General features: G+C 37.9%; 1 protein-coding gene across 1 annotated transcript; it reads right to left on the bottom strand.

The window, feature by feature from the left end:
• Window positions 1-44: 44 nt before the first annotated feature.
• wdfy2 (WD repeat and FYVE domain containing 2) lies at window positions 45-20,538 on the bottom strand. Its single transcript, XM_088010743.1, has 12 exons — window positions 20,210-20,538; window positions 17,043-17,110; window positions 14,907-14,980; window positions 13,077-13,131; window positions 11,526-11,676; window positions 9,045-9,157; window positions 7,352-7,478; window positions 7,076-7,181; window positions 5,563-5,664; window positions 3,743-3,873; window positions 3,517-3,625; window positions 45-2,603 (listed from the first exon to the last, which is right to left on the bottom strand). The coding sequence occupies exons 1-12, from the start codon at window positions 20,344-20,346 to the stop codon at window positions 2,574-2,576; spliced, it is 1,203 nt and encodes a 400-aa protein (XP_087866869.1). The 5' UTR covers window positions 20,347-20,538; the 3' UTR covers window positions 45-2,573.
• Between the last annotated feature and the right edge of the window lie 1,931 nt (window positions 20,539-22,469).

Genomic DNA, 22,469 nt, shown 5'->3' on the forward strand with positions numbered 1-22,469 from the left:
GCTTTCTATATCGGTTGCCAAATACACAACTCGGACATGACGGCTGAGGGTAAATACCTTTTGTTTTAATCAATCGTCTATACACAGTGTTACATTCACGAAAACTCTGAAATTCAACCATTCCCCCCCAGCCCTCTTTCCTGCAACAAAAAGTCAAAGAACTGGCCTTAAATAAACTTTATCAACTTTGGAATTTACAAACAACCAAAACCAAGAAGAAGTTTTAATCTAGCTCAGTTTCTCCTGTGTGGTTAAGTTTGCGAAATAGAAGATCCATTCTGTTAGCTCTGTATATTTTACACCAGTTTGCATCGTTAATAATCACACTTTGTTTAATTTAGCTTGCAGGTGTGCATTAGTTCACAGGAAGTGGTCGAGGAAATGAACTAAAAACACGAGAAATGTTAACAGACCTTGTTTTCAGATCCATAATTGATAATCTTTGGAAGAAGCTCAGAGGGATTCGAGCTGAGCGTCGAGCGGTCGTCACAAAGTCACGTAAAACATTTAGGAGAAATCTATGATTTTCTGCCTCGTGATTCCAGTGCATCAACAGTAAAGCCAACATATAAAGCTGGAAAAACAATTTAAACCGTTTTGTAGCAACGTTTTTACGCTCTGGTGCATCTCTGAAGAGCCACAGCGTCTAGCTGTGTTGATATGTGCTTCTGTACATGTTTCATACATGAAACAAACATTTAGAATAAATAACCTCGATAAAAGGGCACAGACGATGTTACACAGCACCGAGTCACCGATCGCTCATTAGGAGGCTCATCGGTGTCCGCCGTCATCGCCATAACGACTGGACCTTAAACTGGTTTTAAATCCAGAACCAAACGGGTTCCGTGGAGCTAAACCATCATTCTGGCAGCTGCACTTTAACATCGAATTTTAACATCAGGGGAAAGTGGATCAAATTTGTTGCCTTGGTTTAAGAAGTTGAGCTGGACTTATTCCTTTTTTCTTTTTTACAGAATTACTCAAGCAGAGCTAAACTATGATTAAGCACCATGCGAGAAAATAAAGGTTCCCACAATGCATCAGGCCATCTGGCAGTGATGTCATCTGGTTTGTGACACAAAGCATAATTTTACTTAATTTCACTTCCATTTAAAAAAAAAAGCCTGCTTGAGGAACGATGAGGGAATTCTATTTATTTTGTAGGGAGTGAAGACCTATCGCTACGTTAACTGAGATTACATGATGGCTCTCTGCTCAGGGCGGCATGACAGGGGGGGGGGTGCAAATGTTCAAAAACAAGAAAAAGAAAAGGTTGCGTCCTGTTAATGGGCGCCCTCTGTGTTATGAAACATGTAAGAAAATAATTCTAACGAATTATTCCAAAATTAAAGGGCTTTTCTTTTAAGGAATCTGGACTGCATTTAATCTTCACTACCTCTAAAATAATTAAACTTGAATTGAAATACGCAACACCAAACAGAGATGATTTAAAGAGCGCACAGGATTCAAAAGAACCGCCACCAATTAAAGTAAACATAATTAGCACTGTGTGTAGACTATGACCCGACTGAATGAACTGTTCAGTAGTTAAGAGTCACTGAAACTAGGATAACTGGAAGAAACTGTTCATGCAACAACCATTTTCACCAGATTATTTCACAAAATTAACTCAAAGAGGCTGGATTAAAGGGACCAGCTGGCCTAAAGCTACTTCCTTTATCACTTCCAAACCTGCATCAGCTGATATTTATGGACTCAAAGTCAATTACTGCTCAGAAGAAACCAAAACATTCGTCATCCTCAGAATTTGGTAGGGTTAAAAAAAAAACATGCTGCTGTAGTTTATTACAGCTAGTTTGAGTTATGCTTTGGTTAATGTTTCAGACATGTTGTTGGAGCTCAACTGTCTGAAATATAACATTCAAAATGTTACAGGAAATGTTGATCAATTACCTTTAGAGGGTAAAAATAATTCAATAAAAAAGCAGGTTGAAAAATCTTTTAGAGCAGACAGTAATTATGAATTTCCAGGTACCTGTTTATGACCTTCGTGAATACAATATGTACTTTTACTAGTCAAAAAAATAATAATAATGATGTAACAGGAACAAAACAAATTTAGCCTCTAGAGGGAGTCATAATAATCCAGGCCTGAATTCCTCCTGATGGTAATTTTGTTTAGATAACAAAAATAAAAATAAAAAAAATCGTATTGATGTGAAAACTGCGATTACGTCGATGATTTAGAGTCCAAAAAACGAGTCTGATGACTTTTAGCTCCTCCAATCTTCAGTGAGAAGGAAATTTATAAAAAGTACATAAGATATTAAATTTCTTACAAGGTCAAATGCCAGAAAGAATCCCAGAGTGCAAGCGCGATCACTCCAGACATCAAGCAAAGACCAACCAGTCTGTGACCTCGTGTTGAGCAAGACGTTGCACCGTCCTCAGGCTGCTCTGGGGCTGGCCGTGTCGCCGCTGTGAGAGAACGCAGCAACCCAGGCTTTGTTGCTAAATATTATCCAGGTGACACGGACGCAGCTCCCTCGCTCTCATCGAAGTGCAACTGGTCACAGATGGCCGAAATGCTGCCCCGTGTCCACGGAAACTCATGACACCACAGGAGTCATGTCCCATATCTGCAAAAAAAAAAAAAAAAAAAAACACAAGAAAAACTTCTGTTTAAATAATAGCCGCCAAAATGATCGGCCAAGTTAGAGGCTAAGAAGAAACTGAAGAATAAAATGTTTTAGTGTGTGAGAGGACTATACTATATATTTTCAACTGAATTAAAAGAAAAAGTATAGCTGGATGGATTGTGGAACAAACAACTCTATTTAAAATGAGGCACAAACGCTTCAATTTACTGTTGATTTTCTTAAAATAAAGCATACGGGTAAAAAAATAGACATAAGTAAGTAAAATTAGCGTATAGGTCCTTTATCAATTTGCAAATCAAGCCCATTACTTTTTTTTTTTTTGGTAGGGAACCAACAAGCTTCTGACATAACTCTGGCTTTGTTATTTTACATATTTACAGAAAAACTATATATTTTTTTATCTTAAAAGCAAAATGTATGCATTTTTTGTACAGTTTCGTCTTAATTACTGCTCTATGTAACTTGTTCTTTCAGAAAATGGCATGACTTTAGAGTCTATATAGTCTGCTTAATGATTAATTGATTACTAAATTAGTTGAGAATTATTTCCAACATTGATTAATGATGGTTAAGACGAATAACTCTTTCAGACCTATTTTCAAGAGCTTGAATGGATGAAGCACAAGTGTACTGAAAACGAACAATATTAAGCCAGAATAATGTCTGAATTTGCAGATGTATTTTCAAATTACATGGTCAAAAAGTCTTTCAATAAATTTAAACTGCATTGTATTATTATTTTTGCTTCAACTTTAACATTTTAAATTTTGTCTTCTTCGCTTTTGAGTAACTCATAGAAAATGGCTGGCTCAGTTTCTTGAGCATCTGTCGCCCCCTGGTGTCCGAACCCTCGAACTACAACGTCGAAAAACTCGCCATCTCCGGTACAGACCTTGACGACCTTGTCGGTGCCGGAGGTGAGCAGGTTTCCCGTGGTGGGCTCGTAGTGCATGTAAACAATGTTGTGCTTGCTGTCGTGGAAGGTGGCGGTGGGAGCTCGGCTGAAACGCACACAGAGGGAGAGAAGAGGCAGAGACGTCAGCGTGAGAGCGCCAGGGGGGACGCCGGGAGCACAAAGGGACAGTATACGGCATCGACAGAGGCTGATTGTGACTCACTCTTCGTCGGTGATGGACTCGTGGCAGCTGTCACACACTCGCACCTCAAACTCGAAGCCCATGAGGGGGATGGTGGAGCGCTTGGACGAACATTTGCCGCACACGGCCTGGCCGCACTTCCGGCAGTGGTGCTGAGGAAAACATGAGAGGCTAAGTGTTGCGAAAGCTCATATGAAGACCCTCATTTCTCATCAGTGAGGCAGAGAATAAAGTCAGTCTTTGGCTTTGGACCTTCCATAATGGTTCTTAAAAACTCTGGTTTAAAATGGTAAAAAGAAAAAAAAAATCAACTAGTGCTTTAATTAAAAAAGTAATAAATGCTGTTTTTTTCATGCAATAAATTGATTGTCCAAAACCAAATACTATTTTGAATAGCAATGATATTGTTTGATTTATATTTTCTTTGTCATTACGTTTGAAACGATGAACTTTTTTCGGATTTCATTTTTCATAAATGTCAACATCCCACAAAGAAAACATATCCGTCTTCTTTAAAAAAAAAAAAGTTTTATGCTTTCACTGTATTTTAAAATCTAGAAGCAGAAATAAAATGTGGTTCTTTAAAAATTACAACTGACCTGAAGTACAGATATTTTGCTATTTTTTTTAATGATCTTGTGACTTTTGCAGCTCTAAACAATTCCTAATTAGCTGGATTAAAAGCAAATATGGCTCTTAGGATTGTAAAAGTTACATATATAGAGTCTCTGAGTTGAATGTTTTGCAGGAAGCTTTTTGTAACAGTAGATCTACAATCACCTCTTACATGTGCAATGTGTCAGACTGATGATGAGGAGCATATATCTGCCTTAGGGAAATGAGAGCTTTGCCTGTTACAACACAAACCCCACAGATAGAAAGTCAAAGCGTTCTCCAACGCTAATCGAATGGTCGCCCGGCCAACCATCGCAGGTGCTCATAAAAGATGCAACATTTATGTAAACTGAACGCAGGAGGAGCGGAGACTGCAGGAGAAATGCAGTTTGTTTGCAAAAAACACAATTACCAAGTACTTTCTACTGCAAACATCTTAACACACTTGAAAAAAGACAAAACTAACTTACAAGTAACTTTTCAGCAAGATACAGGGGCTCGTTTTAAGTAAATAGCTCCTTAATATTGATGAAAAAGTTCTAGTTGTAAGTCTGGAACAATGGAACGACACATTTTTCCCATATTATAAGTGAAATAATTTGCAAATGGAACTTGTACTTTTGGTGTAAACATTCCTGTAAAGAAGGCTTTTGCGATATAAAAAAAATCTCTAAACATTTCAAATGTTTTGTCCAATTCAGATGGAAATCAAATCTAGCAGAAGTTCTCCAAGTCTACTGGATTCAAAGAACAACAGGCTGGACTCTGCCAAGTCATTCCAAAACTTATTGTTCCTTCTATGAATCCATTGTTTTGGAGATTTGGGTGAAACTACCAAACTTTGGATAGATATACCTAAACTTTTGACCCAGTTTGACAAGGGAAAAACAACAATAAATTGTCAAAAACTACCAATATTATGTTGTCAGTTCTTTCTGCAGCACTTGGGAAAACGTTGCCACTTTGTCCAAGAACCCTGAACACAACCAGAAAACACTCTTAAAGGAGTAAACGCAACATGAAGCCGTTTCCGAGAAGTCGGCAATAAAAGAGCCGCAGGATGTTTTCTCAGCATTAGCGTGGCAGAAGTGAAGGGCTCTAGGAATGTTTCCTCTGGAATAACGGGAGGGATACGGTCATGCACGGCTGCTCGAGCAGAAAGAGAGAGGCTATTCAAGCCCGATGATAAAAGCCGAGGGAGTTTTGGGTCAGCCAGCGTGACGTACCTGTCGCAGGCCGATCTTCTTACTGTCCCACATCTGTTTGAAGTTCCAGAAGAAAGGCTGCTCACACTTCTGACAGGAGTCGCTGTCCAGCCACTCTGGAGTCTGCACACATGCATGATACAAAAAATTCCCAATGTTGAAACAAAGAATGGGGAGAGTTAGGAAACAAAATTGGCACGCGATCAGAAATTGCTGATTTTATGCCCCGATTGGTGAACAGCCAATTCCGCCCAGCGACTTTAGCTGTTTCAGCTGTGCATTAAAAAATGTCAGAGAAAGCACAATTCTGATAAAACAACACACTCAGAGCAGCCATGAAGCCAAAACTGAGCAAAAATATATCTACATTCACATTTGATTACAAATTAAAAAATGTTTTTGTCTGAAAAATGTTTTACCCAGAACTCAAGTGGCATAGATTTAGCTTCACCTGGTTCACATTCTCTAAGAAAAATATGGTATTTAGCACAATTTGCTATCCAATTATTAACTGGATAGTCAAAGAAATAGTAAACAGATCAGCCCTACACTGCACTGATGCTAAGTGAAGCAGTAAGGAGTATTTTTTTTTAGCTGAGTGAGGATGCATCCTTTACTACAAATCATTAAGTGTTGGCTGAAGTATTCCTGCTATTGTATTTCACACAATAAAATATTTATTTTCCTTTTTTAAAAAAGACTTGAATTATTTATTTGCATCTCTTTATGTATTTCTAACACTGTATAAAAACGGATTAAGGCGTTAAATGAAAATTATGCAGAAAGCGCCAATTTTTTCATCCACCGATAGAATAATCGATCACTAAACTAATCGTTAGTTGCAGCTGTGGCCCGAAGCAAAATTCACATCGGTTTGTAGAGCTCTATCCAGATTGTGTCGCCTCTTTCACCACAACTGATATAAAAACTTTTCCTCGGTGACTCCAGTCTTCCTAAAAACCCCAAAAATAACTTCAAGCTGAAGTTATTGGGGAATTTTATTGAGCCTCAGACATTTTGCTGTTTCTGTTGTTGTGAAACCAGGCCACCGAGTCTGTTTTTCCTCTGCTGTAGGTCTTCATGCTATAAACGGACGGCTCTGCCCCGACTCCAGATCCGTGTTTATCACACAAACACGAGAGCGACACTCAGCCAAATGTGTCAAGTGATTCTCGTAAACAAGGTAATTCAGCAAAAAAACATTGAACTTTGGTTTAACCTTTGCAAAACACTGATCCGGCAGAGGCAGTGAAAATACTTTGTATTCCAGCAGCGAGTGTTTCTCTGCTGGAGAAGATGCTGTTTCAGAGCAGAGCAGAGAGGGTTTGGGCGAAACACAGAGGCAAAAATGTGGGTCTGATTAAATAAAGACAAAACTAGGTCCCAGCTAACTGTGTGGAGACAAGTGGAGCAAAACAGGAAAACAAAGAACGCTCCTCCACGGCTGCCAGCGGCTGAACTGATCTTCATTTGCTTCTCTTTAGAACGATTCGGTGCGCTGAGTCGACTTCGATGTCAGCGGTTACACGCTCACCTCTTGCCGAGTCACGTCCATGTTCCAGATGACGATGCTGCCATCTGAGCTGCAGGAGATGAGCTGGCGGGTGTGTGAGGCATAGCACAGGCCCTGGACTTTGTCACTGACAACAGTTCACACACACACACACAAAAAAACAAACCTTAAATGAGTCGACGAAAGCTAAAGTTGGGCTTCGCGTCGTCGAAACCTGCTTCAAATCTGTTATGTACAAAGGCTGAGAACAAACTCAGAGCTAATTGGTTCGTCCTGCTGAAGGTGAGCGTTTCCTACTTGTGTCCCTGCAGTTCGATGGCGGTGCCTTTCCTCCCTCCGATGTCCCACATGATGATGGAGTGGTCAGAGCTGCCGGAAAACAGCACCCGCTGAGCCGGGTCCCAACACAGCGCCGTCACGTTACCTGCCGCGCAAAGACGAGTTCATGAAATAAATCCTCCCGTTTTTGAACATACTTATGCATACATAAATACGCCTAAAACAATCTGACGAAAACTGTGGAAAAGGTGGCATTTTTTGAACTGATAGTCTTCTTGTCTAAATGTAATGACTATGAAAAAGTTATGGCAAACTATTTTGGGACTACAGTCCGAACATGTGCAGCATTTCGTAAGCCACAAAAGGATGAACCATCAGCTTTCCAAACCAAGACTGTTATTCCCATACTTCTTAAATAAATAAGCTAGCTTGTTTATTTGCTACTCAGGGTTTCTGAAGGTTTCACCAACTCAAATTTAAGACTCCAAGTATGAATGTAGCACCTGATGTGTAGCATCCAGTGGTGAACACGAACACCGTTCAGCCAACTGGCAATAAGTTTGCACTTACCCAAGATAGACGCAAAAAAGCTGACTAGCAAGTTTTGTAGGTAGTCACTAGTAATTAGCTGCTAATATTCCTTTGCTAGCTATGTAGCTAGTTAGCAAGCTGCTAATATCCCCTTGCTAGCTAGATACATAATGTATTAATACAGTGGTATTAATAGATACCATTTTACCAGATAATCCATATGAGAAGTAAGCCTCTTCAATCAGTCAGTACATAGCAAGCTAGCTATGTAGCTAGCTAGCAAGGGGATATTAGCAGCTTGCTAACTAGCTACATAGCTAGCAAGGGGATATTACCACCTATTTACTGGTAGCAAATCAGACAAACTTTCATGTGATTGGAATGTCCTGCAGGAAAAAGAAAAACTACACAGAATATACTAGATTAAATAGTCCCGCCACAACAAAGTAATTTAAGACCTGTGATTAATGAATTTAAGACCAACTTACATTTTTATGAATTAAAGAGATTTTAAGGCCTTAATTTTAAGCATATCCATATAAGACCTTTTCAGGACACACGGACATCCTGTTAAACATTATTTTAGTAAAATCATACCGGACGCAATTTTTTCATTTTTATTTATAGAGTCAGATTTCCTGTTCATAAACAGCTTTTTTTTTTGTCAGTTTAATACTCACTGGAAATGTTTAACCCACATTCTGATTAATTTAAATGCATTGGTAAGCTATGAGGCTGAACTAATTTAGCATAACCAACAACACTGACTGGTTCAAACTCTCTCCACATCGGCTGTCACCAAGGCTCATCTCCGTCACTTTTTAAGTTTGCACCATGAGGTTTTAATCAGTATCAGATAAGGTCTGTGTCACTGAGCGAATCACTGAGCCGTCCTTCCTGCAGATAAGTTTAATAAAACCCCCTCTGATCTGTGGCAGGATGTTTTCTCTCTTTTTTTTTTTCTTACTCATCAAACCTGTTTTGCATTGATTAAATAAGAAAATAATTGAATTTTCTCATAGAAATTGGCATTAATATGTACTTATACTAATAGCTTACTCCCTGCTATTAGACATTTTTACTTAGCTATTTGTTAAGCTCATTTCATTTTATAACAGCTTAAATTTTTGTAATACAAACAAAGGAACCGAGTGTGTGTGGGTGTATTGGTGTGATGTACCTGTGTGTCCTTTGAAGGTGGTAACCAGGCTGCAGCTGTCCTGCTCCAGCTTCAGGATGGTCACCTGACCAGACTGGTCCCCTACAAAGGCGTGCCTGGTCTCTACATCAAACCTGGTCGGAGGTTAAGAAACAATTCACCGAACAAACAAGAGTTGATTGTAATGAATGAGCTCTGCGTTTTACCAAAAAGTCTGCACCAAACGTGTCAGCTGCTGCATGTGATGCTTAAGTGAAAGTTGTTTTCGGAGGTTTGTCTCAGTCTGCGGGCAACGTTTACCCTCCCCAACCTGTTAGATCACCACAAGGCTCAATCATTGCCACATGGCTGCAGAAAGGAGTAAGTAAAAAAAAAAAAAAACAGGCAAATTTCCTATACAAAGTTCAACCAAAGGAAAAAAAATAGACATTTGATTTTTTGCCTTGCCAGAGATTCTGTATAGTTTTTAAATCTTTAACTCATGAATGTGTTTTGATTTGAGCCATTCCCTTGTAGCTCTGCCAGTGTTTTTAGCGTTTTCTCCCACGACTCTCTTATACTTAGCTTCTGCCTACAAACTGTCACCAGCTTCCTTGACCTAGCTGAAAAATAGCATCCCCCCACAGGATGATGCTGTCACCACCATGTTTTTTTCTGCACCACATGTTTTTAATGTTGGCTAAAAAAAAAAAAAGCTAAGTTTGGGTCTTGACAAACCAGAAACTTCCTTCAGCGTTCCCTGACAAACTGCAACCCAGATGTCTGACGACTTTCAACATCAGCTTTCTTCTAGAAACTCTTCCTTAAGGTCTACATTTGTTAAAGATCTGGGTTCTTCAACTATCTGTAGTTATTAAAACAAATAAACAAAAGCAAGTTTGCATACTGGATTACAAGACAAATGCCAGTTTGGCTCATAATTTATGTGCTTTATTTTAAAAAATTAAATTCCCAATTCTTCCGGGCTCAAGTTTCAAGCTTTTTCAGACATTTGAGTGGAAAGAAAATGATTTACCTAGTTGTGTTTTACAGTCTGTATGGTCAATATATTATGAAACTGAGGTTTCTGATCCAGCAGTGTGGTAAAGGTCACTGCTTCATTTAATCTCTCTTGACAAGTTAAATCTGCTCCAATTTAAAATCCATCACACTTAAATTTCCCAAAACTGCATAAATCTGTAAAACCTTTATCATGTAGGTCAAGAAGCCGAAGATGCAATTTGTAACCCTAAATCAAAAAACAACAAAAAAATTTTTTTTACAGTCTGTTTTTCCTTTCAAAACATATTTTTGGCTTTCACATTTTAAACTAATACAATTACAACCCAAAACATACGACTAATTTCTGAAAACGGCAGCAGCTCAAAATATTAAAAACTGTTTTCACACGAACCTCGAAAAAACAATATGTTGAGATGTTTCAACTCACAGCTAAACGATCCAAATTGAATTTAAATCATTTTAAGAACTGCTCTACTGTGTAGAAATTCAGATTTGTTTTCTTTCAGATGACACAATAAGAGATCAAATGTGGAAAGCGGGAACTTGTTTTCCTATTGATCTTTTTTCTGTACTTAAAATAGTCCAGCTGCAGAAAATGTAAAACAATAAATAAATAGACTCCAGACTTTCCCAGACATCATTGGATCCCTGTACTCTAATGTTTATTATTCCATTTCACTGCCATAATTTCTTGTAAAGAAAAAAAACAGACTATAATAAATACCTGCATCATCATATTCGTACTGTGGTTAGATTTTTATAGACGTGGATTCATGGCGTTAAAATGCAAGCTCCATCGTTGAATAGAGTCTCCTTATGCAGTTGCACGTATTTCATGGGATGATGGTGTTTCTTAGTGCCCATTAAAATCATTCAACATTTTTGCTTAATTGACCTCAGAGGCCTACATGTGATTTTTCTTTATTTATAATCCACTAACGTCCTGCATCTGCCTGGAAAACAAATTCATCCTCGGTGTAACACCATTAATGTGAGTTTAATGCCGACTGGCAGCAAACATCACACCCACTTACTTCCACCACACCAACACAGCCTCCAGAAAAAGGAAAAGGAAAAAAAATGTCTCCGCCGGTTCCACGCACTGCCAAACGCGCTGCCAGCGAGCCGAGGCAGGATATCACCGCTGCGATGACCCGGCGGCGGGTTCATTTGTATGGATCAGTGTTACTGCCGAGCACTCGCAGCCTTTCATCTGCCCATTACAGAAACCCACTCAGCCCGTTTCCTTGACAGCAGCATGACTGATTCGTATTGTTAGTCCCTTCCATTAGCACAAACCCACTGGAAGTTAATCTCAATTGCCCTGTTTATTTTTTCTTCTTCTTCTAATTGCTCCGTTCTTAAATTAGAGCAGGCTTTCACAATTATAGATGGTTACTTATTTGTTTTTTACCAAATTCGAAGCCCTTCGTGTGAACGTTCGCCCCTGCATGGCGAGGTGACCTGCAGATGACGATAACAGGAGGTGTTGGAGGATACTGCAGTCCTGAGACCCAGGCCGCGGTGCGGTACGTCCCCAGCTGCTGGCCGCTCTCCGAGCAGTGCCAGGTGAAGTTTCTGTCCTGGCCGGTGCTCAGCAGCCACTCCATCTCCAACACAAAGAGCACCACCGCCACTCGGCCCTGATGGGCTGCAGGCACAGAGAGCAGACAAAAACGATCTGGTTAAGACCCAATCGATCAGCGTTTCGGTACGGGAGCCTGCGTTTGGAGTGAATTATAATCGGGAAGGAATTGTGAACACAGAGAATAAGAGACACAAGAAACCGAGATAACACTGCGTAGCATTATAACGTTATAACATGCCATAGAAACGTGCAGTAAAGCCCGATTATTGGGGTCAAGAAATGAAAGCATCTTGATCCGATGAGAGAAGTATTCGCTCCTCTTCAAACTGTGTCTTGCTACAAATACAAGCTTCAATATTTAGTTGGACGTTACTAGTGGGGGGTCTCGATTCAGATTTTAATTGAATTCATTGGAGTTTCTGTATTTAATTAATATCAATTAATCACATTTTAAACTATATCTGTATAGCAACAAAATAACTACAATTTTAAATCCAAAAACCGTTTTTGCTGTTAAATTATTGAATGAATAGACGTGTTAGCTCAACAACAGACTTTATTGTTTGTAATCTGTTATTTAGGTTATTCATGCGTTATTAAACTTCCACGTGCATTCATGTAACTTCGTCGAAGAAAAATCCTTCTTTAAAAAGGCGAACTCTGGACGCCGACGTTGTTTGCGAACGCCTCTAGTGCGTCAGATTAACGGGCGTACCAGAAACGCGCGAATACAAAGGTTCTGGCCTGAGCGTTCTTTTTTAAAAAAAGAAGAAAAAAAAACAATATGATTAATTGCATGACAATGTTTAGCGCCTTAAAATCTATGCAATTAATTAATTAAACAAAAGTCCCAGACCTGAATTTTATGTGACAGACCAGCAGAAAGCAGAGCATAACGTCGAAGTGAAAGGAAAATCTGAAAAGTGTGACGGCCGTTTGTTTTTTACCGGCCTCTGAGGTTTGTTAGTGAACATTAGTGAACAAACAGCATCATGAAGACCAAGAAAACCAGCAGACGGGTCAGGGAGGCTGGTAGATGATGGATGGAGCTAATAAAATATGTCAGAAGCTGCAAAAGTCTCGAGTCTGGGTCGCAGGGTCACCTTCCAGATTTACACATAACCCTAAACATAAAGCTGGAGCTACAGTGGAATGGTTTAGATCAAGACGTTGGAACGGCATCGTCAATGTTCACAAGCACTCTCCATTTAATCTGACTGAGTCTGAGATATTTTACGAAGAGGAGTGGACAAATAACTCATTCATTCATTTATACATTGATGTATGTGACAAAATGTGGAAAAGTTAAAGGGAGTGTGTATATTTCTTGCAATGTACTGTAGGAATACAGGAATGATGTTCAGGTCTTCTAAGATTAAACATATTAATTTCTGTTTTTACAAACTCCCGGTTTGCCTCAAAATATGAGAAATAACCGACAAATAAACAGCGTCGCGTCTCACCCTGATATGTGAGCCCCGGGGTCATTTTGTTGTAGTCCTCTGACAGAATAAACTCCTGAAAGACAGAAAAACAGAGAGGATTGTTTGCACCCAACGAGGTCAATGATAAAAATGACCAGGAGTCACAGAACACGAGGTGAAAAGTAAACACCGTTTCATCAAAACACGACTGTGAAGGACTGGAGAACCTGCAGGCCAGTGCAGAAAGAAACAAGTTGTTCTGCACGACAGCTTCCTCTGAGGCAACGACTATATTTAAAACCCTTGTTGGAGCTTTTCAGATTTCAGGTTCTGAGATTAAAATCTGCAAAGTGCTGTTGTGGCCTCGTCCGATTTTTCCCGTGGAGTTTTCTCGTTCCAAATTAAAATACCAAAAATCAAACCCCATGACGATGCTTTGCATCAAGTTTATTTTGTCAAAAAGACCACAATCTTTGGTGCTCCAGTTTGAGTCATTTCATATGTCAACATACAAAACAACGCAATGCAACCGCAATCTAGTACATATTGTAAAATAAAAATATGGTGGGAAGTACTGGGAAAAATTAGGTCTTACTTGAAAGATACTTTAAAACTTTGATCCACACTAGAGATTTAGGATAAATTGAAGATCAGACTGACCTTTAAAATAATGCACACAATATTACACAAAAGCTAAGTAAGGAATGGTTTAAGGAAGTAACATAAATGGTACTTTCTGCTAAGGAGCAGATAAAGCCCCCTTCACACAGGATTAAGACCGCTCCACGGTCTCCAGAATCTCCAAAGACCTGGATATGGTCAAACCTGGACAACCTGCCATCGCTGTGGATGCCAGCGAGACCCAATCAAGCTTTCAGAGACCAAATAGTTTTATCCCAGCTGTTTTTTCTGAATTTCTAACCCAAAACTGTCACTGTGGGCTGAATATTGTCTTAGTATCTGCTGGATTTTCCTATTTTAATTGGGAGATTTCTGCACCTCTACCATCAGTTTCAGCTTAAAGAAGGACTTTCTCCTTCTTCCTTCTCCTTTCCTATGGAGATAGAAGGACCATCTCCACAGAACAGTCAGAATGTGTTGAGCACACATTTATTTTTCACTGTTCATTGCGAGCTGCTCAAACTCACGGCTAATGTATGTAAACCTATACATGTATTACACATTGATGTACAACTGTATTTTAGACATTAACTTATGAGATGATGCTTACGCTTCTTTTTTTTTAATTCTCCTAATCCTTAAATATGACTCCAGAACTTCGTTTTTACATCACAACTAGCACATTTTGCATTTGAACTGCAGCCTGAAAAGCTCATAGCCTCCCCGTGTCAACTTGTGTACGTGCAATTTGGAGGTGTGCGCCCCACTCCACAGCTGGCAGACCTGTTTCAACAGATACCAACCACAATCTACAGTAGTGGGTCGCGATGCCCAGAGCAGCTGTGCAGCAATTTGCATGGATTTTTTTATTTTCTTGCAGGAAGCACATTGTGGATGAGTTGCTGGCAGATATATGACCCAGATATGCCATCCCCACATTAATGAACCCCGACAATCTCATCAAAGATTTCTGCGCACACCGTCGGGGATTTGTTGCACTCCATCTTTCATAAAGGGGAGAAAACTGGGTTCCTAATTGCCAGAAGATCTACCTGAGACAATCTTTATTGCGACAGTGCAGTGCTGCGGCTCATTCATGTACAACTTTATTTCTTCCTCTCTTTAACAATTTTTTTCCGCTTAAACTGATATTGTATACTTGAGATGTTTTTAGTGCCTGAACAAAATGGAAAGCAGCTGACTGAGTGATCACCTGAGGAAGGAAAGAGTCTCAAAGATTTTACTTACACAGATACTTCCTGTATCCATACCTACAGACAGCCTCCTGGTTTCTGGGTTAAAGGACATACAGGAACATGAGGCTGCAAGAAAAATGAAAGAAGAAAGTCTGTTTTAAGCCAAAATTATGTAAAATAACTTAAAACATTATGAGAGGGAAGTTCTAGTTAGTAGCAGAGTCTGAAGTCCTAGCACTCTGACTATAAAACAGATGCAAAGATCAACTTTCCTTTAGCTTCGAGCTGCGTTCAACAGGCTTACTCATCGGTCTTGAGTTCCACTATTAAGTGTGGGTCATGTGACTATAAGTAAGCAAAGTTTGCCTAACAAATGCAGAAGCACGAGACAGAACCAGAGAGAAAAAAAAAGGTGACAAATGTCAAATAAAAATTCAGAAACAGTTCAGATAAAAACCAGGAGAAGAAAAAAAAAAAAGAGTTAATTGTTACCAAAATAAACAGTAAAAAATAACAGGTCATCTCCAATTCTGTTCAAAACTCTACGGCTTTACTGGCAGCATAAACCGAGCGTGACCCAGATCTTCTGCGGCAGAGTGCTGTGGAAATCACACCAATGGTTTTACGCGTCTTGTGAGGCTCTGAAGCTACCACAAAAGTTAAGGTTAAGGTTAACTTAGCATCTGAAGCAGCCACAAAAAAAAAAAAAAAGAAAAAAACGCTTCAGCATCAGGAGACGAAAACGATCTGAACTTAAAAACAACAGCTCTGTTTTATAAAGTTCATTTTTATTTTGCGTCAGGAATTCGGACACAAACTTACTCACTTTTCCCCCAAAGTTTACATTTATTTTTATATATACGTGTTGAGTCTTATAAACTGTAATTAGTTCAATAATGTTACATAGATTGACTAATAGGTTACTGAAGCCTGCTATTGATCACATACTACAGTCTGTGAAGTTTATGCTTATTGCTAAGACATTTTGGGTTTTAGTAGTTTGTGTTTGACATGTTGCAGAATAAGTAGCTGGTAAAAGTTAAAAAAAATAATAAAAGTAAAAGAAGCATTAAAAAGTGTTCATACATACAGCCTCGAATTCAGTGTATTTTGCATTAATTTCACGTGGCAGATTGTACATGTGAGATATGTGAATAAAAGTAGAAATAAATCTGCGAATGTTCACATTTTGTTTAGTAAAAAACATAAACTTTAATGCATTTCAGTGAGGCCTTACATGTAAATAGTGCATGTTTTTAAATTTAAAGGATAACAATAAGTTATTTGCATTTAGCTTCTTCATCTTTTATATTTTTGCTGTGTTCTTCTATTGCTTCCTTTCAAGTTTTCTTTGCTTTTTTTTGAGCTGCATGCAGCCAGACATTAAATTCCTCTATTTACTGACAGGGAGACTTCTAGAAGTATTCATGTTGAATTTTATTTAGAGGTATAGAAAAATAAAATGCCCAGCCGCCTTTTGTTTTTTTAATAAAAGTAATTTTAAAAAACCAGAGTTGATTTTCTTTCCACTTCTCCATTATGAATTGGTTTGTGTTGCTCCATTGCATGAACTTAACCGAGAAAAAATAATTTGACATTTGGGGTTGTAACATGAAGATGATGAAAGGGAAGAAAAGGTCAAGAGGCACAGGAGAATAATTGGCTGAAAACCGTTCTTCTTTAAGGTTTACAAAAAAGAAAAAGACCTAACGTATCTCATATAATAAATAAATCACCTCATTAACAGGAATCATTTAATTGTAATAAAGTTTGGGTTAATTCATATTTTAAGTCCGCTTTAGCAATGCAAACGTCCGCGGCTGGCGTGTGAAACATGGATTCCTGTGTCAGCAAACCAAAATGCTTCACATTGTCAGAGGCAGATCTTGCTGATTGCTACATGGGATTTCCTTCAGCCGTCCAGCTGGAGGAAAACAAGGCAAACTGTCAAAAATGTGTGGCGTTGCCACACAAAGAGAAAGAACAATAAAAACTCCTGCAGGAACTCTGATTTCTGTTAGGACGTGAAATCTGCAGACTTTAAAAAAACAGAAAAAAGAGATTCCTTGTGACCATAAGTAGCAACTTGGCTCAGTGTTATTTCTATTATTTTTACTGCACCAATCAGATTGCGAAAACAGGGATAAGAAGAAGCAGTGCAGACATGAAATACAGACGGGAAACTTACAGGGCATGGTGTGGTAAACACTTGGCCAGTACTGACCGCTGTCCCTCTTCAGCCAAACTCGGATTGTTCTGTGGGGACAGAAGCGTCTCATTAAGTCTAAGGTGAGGTAAATTATTGATAGACGCTAATCCATCTACCAGGCCGGGGCCAAAAAGTTCAACCCGAATACACCCGGCCAGCTCCACAGGAAATAAACTTCAGTTTCACATCTCCTTCGTTCCTGAGAAAAGGGGAAAAACACAACTGACCCTAAAGACTCTAAAGATCTCACTCTGATAAAAAAAAAAAGAAAAGATGTTAAACTAGGGTAAAATCATTTGCATCCATGCATCTGCCAGAACAAAACATTTTTATACCAAATCTAAATAAATGAACGCACCATATTTCACGGATAAGTCCACAGGCTTGAATAAAAAGCTACTGAACTTCCTTCGGTCTCACCCAAAAGCCTTCATCGGTTCTCTGTCGAATCCTTCCAGCTGAGAGTTTAAGTTTTTAATAGAGCAAAGAACGACGAACCTCCAGTTGTCTTCTGCTAATGACGACGGAAGAATGAAATTCCTCAAATCAAAGGCTGAACTGATCGTCCCGTAAAGGAATTGATCCTGTGTTTGTGAAGAGCTCCACTTTAAACCTCAGCTTTGAAGAAAAAATAAAAAATAAAAAAAAAAAAAATATATATATATATATATATATATATATATATATATATATATATATATATATATATATATATATATATATATATATATAAAATTCCCTATATTTGGGAGTTGTTGGAATCTGTTTTATAGGTGAATTTCTAAAAATGTTTTATCCTTTGAAAATAGCAAAAAAAAATGGATGCTTGTTTTTTCCTGAAGGAGTGAGACAATGTTTTTTTTCTCTCATGCACAGACGTATTTTTGCTCATTTAAAACTGCAGAAATCCATGACTCATTAACGTAAAAGGAATGTTCAGGAGGATCGTGCGAGACAGAGCAGGTTCTGTTAATTGACCAAATCCTCCCTCTCTTTAGAAATGACTTGGTTCCTTTGCTGAAATACGCCTCCTCTAACCCTGCCCTTATCGCGCCACCTCATTGTTTTAACTACATGGTGTTATGTTACAGAAAGACACAAAAGCCGGCTCAGAATATTGTTCTTTAGAGGCCAGATTTGGAAAAACTGGAGAAATCAACTGAATATTTAGATAATTAAGCTGATCAAATTCCACCTTTTTCAGTCAACTGTGATTTATTTTAGGAATTCAGTGACTTTTTTTTTTTTAAGTTATGGTGTCCATATAATGACCAATAATCATTGTTGGAATGGAACTGAAATCTAAAATGAACCAAAATAAAATATCAAATCAAACTCAGACATTAGCCAAAGATTTTAATATGTTAATCTGGCATTTGTGTTGTTCCTTTTTTTTAAATGCCACACAACACGTTTACATGCAACCAAAGCTCACTCTATCACATATAGCCACTTGGGTTTATATGATCTTTTTATTGGAGTTGGCCAGTTATTGGGTTTCACTGCTACACCTCATTTAATTCCCATGTAAAGTTAAGGTAGCATATTTTACACTTTGAATATGTAACCTTAAGAATCTGGGACTGATAAACTGTGCTGCTGTTTCTTTGACGCAGCTGGGAAATGTGAAAAAGAGGTGTGAAAAATCCCTAAAATAAATCCATCATTAATTCAAGATGATAAATTTAGAAAATGCCCATTTTTAAATGAGTAGTCAGACACAGGGGGAAAAAATAATAATAATAGTAACAAAATCCTTGGTTTAGCACTTATTGGTAGCATTAACCTTAGCATTTGCATTAAGGTAAATGTAATCCCAAGGAAAAAAAGCAAACAAATTCAGATACCTACATCTGGAACAGAAGAATAAAGAGTTAAACCTAAATAACAGAAATTAAAAACACAGTTAAAGTTGCTAAATTTTTAGATGCAATGTTCCAGTTATTGATCTTAATCAGCCAAAAGGGTAAAAAAAATAAAAAATAAAAAATACACACATAAACAAAAAGTGTTTATGTTTTGAGATTTTAGCAACTTCTAATTTGTTGACTTTCTGTTTCAAAGAAAACAGAAAGTTTTCTTTCTGTTTGCACCAAACAGAAAGAAAGAATATGCACCAAATAACATATTTGGTGCATATTATGGTGCACCAAATATAAATATGGTGCACCATATTTATATTTTGCACCATATAAATATGGTGCAAAATGTAGCCGTTGTCTTTAAGATGCCGGCAACCACGGTGGACGAGAATGAAAGCTTAGCTTAATAATAATGGTGCAAACGGTGACTTCTTCTTGTCATCAGCTCTCCATAGCAACCATTAGATGCCATGAGGCATGGCAAGAAGAAGCCCTTTCTGATCTACCATCATAAGCATAAACATATGGAGCGTTTTTAAAACTCCCTACAGGATTTTACCTGGGACAGGTTGGTTTGGTGTGAAATTAAAAGATAAAAATGGGGAAAAGCCTTCCTTCTCTTCCAAAAAAAAAAAAAAAAAGCCTGGGCAGCTATAGAGAACATGCACCACAAAAAGAGTTTGTGGTGCAAATCAGCATAAAATAGTTCAGCAAACACCTTCTTCCTTCTTCCAGGATCATCTCTAGTTCCACCAAATCCTACATGAAACCCGGGAGTGAGCTGAAGAGACTATAACAGATGAACCAGAATGATCTATTATTATATAGACAGTGTAAAAAGGAATGGTCAAAGATCCCTCTCTTTGTATGCTCAAACCTTGTGAACTGTTGCAGAAGCAAAGTGCTGAGCTACTGGCAAAAGGGTGCTGTACAAAGTCGTGACAGTAGGGGTGCTAATAATATTTCAATGAAGATTTTTACACTGTTGTTTTATTATTATTATTATTATTATTATTATTATTATTATTATTATTATTATTATTATTATTATTCTCTCACTGAATAAATGTATTGAAATTAAATATTAGTGTGATATTATCCTACTGTAATAAAATAACGATTTTAAGGGGATTCCGCACATCTTGCGTTACTGTTTTGAAGCCATATTAACATGTGATGACAAACAGCTTTATGCTTAACAGAAAAAAGTCAATATTAAGGTAAAATAACCTCGGATGTATATTAAAGGTTATTAGGTAAACACCCTGTGGCGCAGAGACCTACCGGTCCTCAGAAACGCTGATCACCCCGTCTTCTTTAGGGATGATCGCCGCCGCGGTCACAACCTCCTGGAAAGCCTCGATTTTACTCAGCAGGCACGGCTTCCTAGCCTGCGGACGAGGCTGGATTTCGGCCGCCATGGTGGAGCAGTGTGGTGCACGGACCTCCGCCTCCCCACCCCCGTCTCAGGGAAACATAACCCGCCGCAGTCCCAAGCCAGAGCCTCGGTGGAGAAGCTGCTACATGTAGCTGTCAAGGAGAACCGACACGGTGTTGTGACTTCTGTGAGAGGTACAACCAGGTCAGCTGACAAACATATCACCGCCCACAGCCTCCCGCTCCCACACACACACCTCATTTCCGGTCAACAAAATAAAACTTCCGCTCTTAGCCGCTGGTCAAAATTTCAAAGTAAAAGCTTTGTTTTGAAGGCTCTTAGGCCATCAAGGTTCCTAAATTGTCGTACGAATTATTTCCAAGGTAAATGGACATTCATGCTTCTGGTGACGAGAAAAACAGTGAACAAGGAGGCGCGAGCGCTCGCAGGTATGCTGTATTTCACAGCATACCTGCGAAATACAGCAGGTATTATATTTCTGAAATTGTATTTTCAGAAATACAATTTCAATCTTGTATTTCTGAAAATTATTAAAAATATGGATTAATCAATTGCTAAAATGTACAGTCCACTTCCCTTTGTATGAATATGAGCAATGATTCAATTTAAACAAATTTAATTTATAAACCACTTATATTACAGAAATGTAATTAACCTAAAGTGCCTACCAAAATAAGACTAAAAAATCATCACAATAGAAATAACAAAACATAATTCATAAAAAGTGACGGTACTTGCAAAAAACACAACAGTAAATTATATATTATCACTATGACTTTGCATCATGAAACAACCATCAAACTGGTGTCATTATTATTATTATTATTATTATTATTATTATTATTATTATTATTATTATTATTATTATTATTATTATTATTATTATTATTATTATTATCCAAATAATTCTATATCACAACTTTCACTGGTTGATCTGCAGATTTTTTTTTACTGAAGGTTCCAGCAGGGGGCAGAGCTTATTGTCACGGTAAAGGTTTACTTTCAGACCTGATGTCATGCATCCAGGTTACTTGCCTGAAACATGAGTGACATGAAGCAACACTTATTCAAGTGTTTTGTTGTTGTTGTTGTTGTTGTTGTTGTTGTTGTTGTTGTTTTTTCCTTTTTCCGCAATCAGCTTTGTCGAACGTTTTACACAAACATACATAAAAGTAGTAAAACGTCCAAAAGTTTAAATGTATGTATTTGTATAATTTCTAAAACCTTTCAAAACTCATTTCTACCGTGTATCTAGTAGTATTATTTGCTCCCTTGTTCTCAACACTTAGAAGAAAATGAAAGAAGTCACAACGTCCCAACCATATTTTTAGTGAAGTGAAACTATTTTGCATTTTAGGAGGTTGTGTGTGAAAACTCTAACTCGGCTAATAGGACCAAATACTGTTCTTTTGTTAAGTTGTTTATAACAAAGCATGCTAACTAGCCTAGAGTAACATCAGATGTGCCAAAACATTTGTTTTCCTTTGACATATTTTACTGTGTTCCAACCCCAAAACATTATTAGCTTGACATAAATATTGAGGGTAACACAAATAGCTTAAAACACAGACCGCACCTGTCTGTGTTTTAAAATGCTTTAGGTGAAGTTGTAAATCACTAGTCCACTCTGTATAAGCAACTACAATACATTCAAATGGAAGAAGAAATAAAACCATTAAGCAGCAACACTAATATGTTTGGTTATTTTGGGACTTCACAAACTCATCCGAGTACATAACTTAAGTAATTAAGAAAAATAATCAACTCTCAAATACTGTCAAGTATTTAAAAAAAATAAACGTGATACCCACATTAGCTAATAATCAACTAAGTGTTGTCATTAACCCATCAATGTTACATAATACGAAAACAGAAATAGTTCTCGCAAGTGGTCTGAAAAAAAGTGACGAAGTGCAAATATTTCCGTTCATAATCTGACGGGAAGTTCAAAATAAAAGCCCAACCTTGGAACCAATGGCAAGAAATGATTTCTGGAGTTTGTTTTTAGGCAGTCTTAACCTACAAAATATTACTATGAGATTATTATTATTATTTTAAACAAAGAAGTAACTCTTAAGTCAACGGGTTCTTGGACAAGATAGTCAACTCGAAAAATATTTAATTTTTTCAAGTAACGGTTCCTTT

Source organism: Poecilia mexicana, unplaced genomic scaffold, assembly GCF_051168715.1.
Source record: "Poecilia mexicana isolate PSO_F unplaced genomic scaffold, ASM5116871v1 scaffold_2, whole genome shotgun sequence".
Classification (NCBI taxonomy): Eukaryota; Metazoa; Chordata; class Actinopteri; order Cyprinodontiformes; family Poeciliidae; genus Poecilia; species Poecilia mexicana.

Excerpts from the sequence above, each read along its gene's own strand:
- wdfy2 (XM_088010743.1), bottom strand. The coding sequence starts at position 20,346 with ATGGCGGCCGAAATCCAGCCTCGTCCGCAGGCTAGGAAGCCGTGCCTG. Across the intron at positions 11,677-13,076 it reads CCCGGGGCTCACATATCAGG|CCCATCAGGGCCGAGTGGCG; the intron begins GTGAGACGCGAC and ends CTGTGCCTGCAG. Across the intron at positions 9,158-11,525 it reads GCCTGGGTCTCAGGACTGCA|GTTTGATGTAGAGACCAGGC; the intron begins GTATCCTCCAAC and ends ACCTCCGACCAG.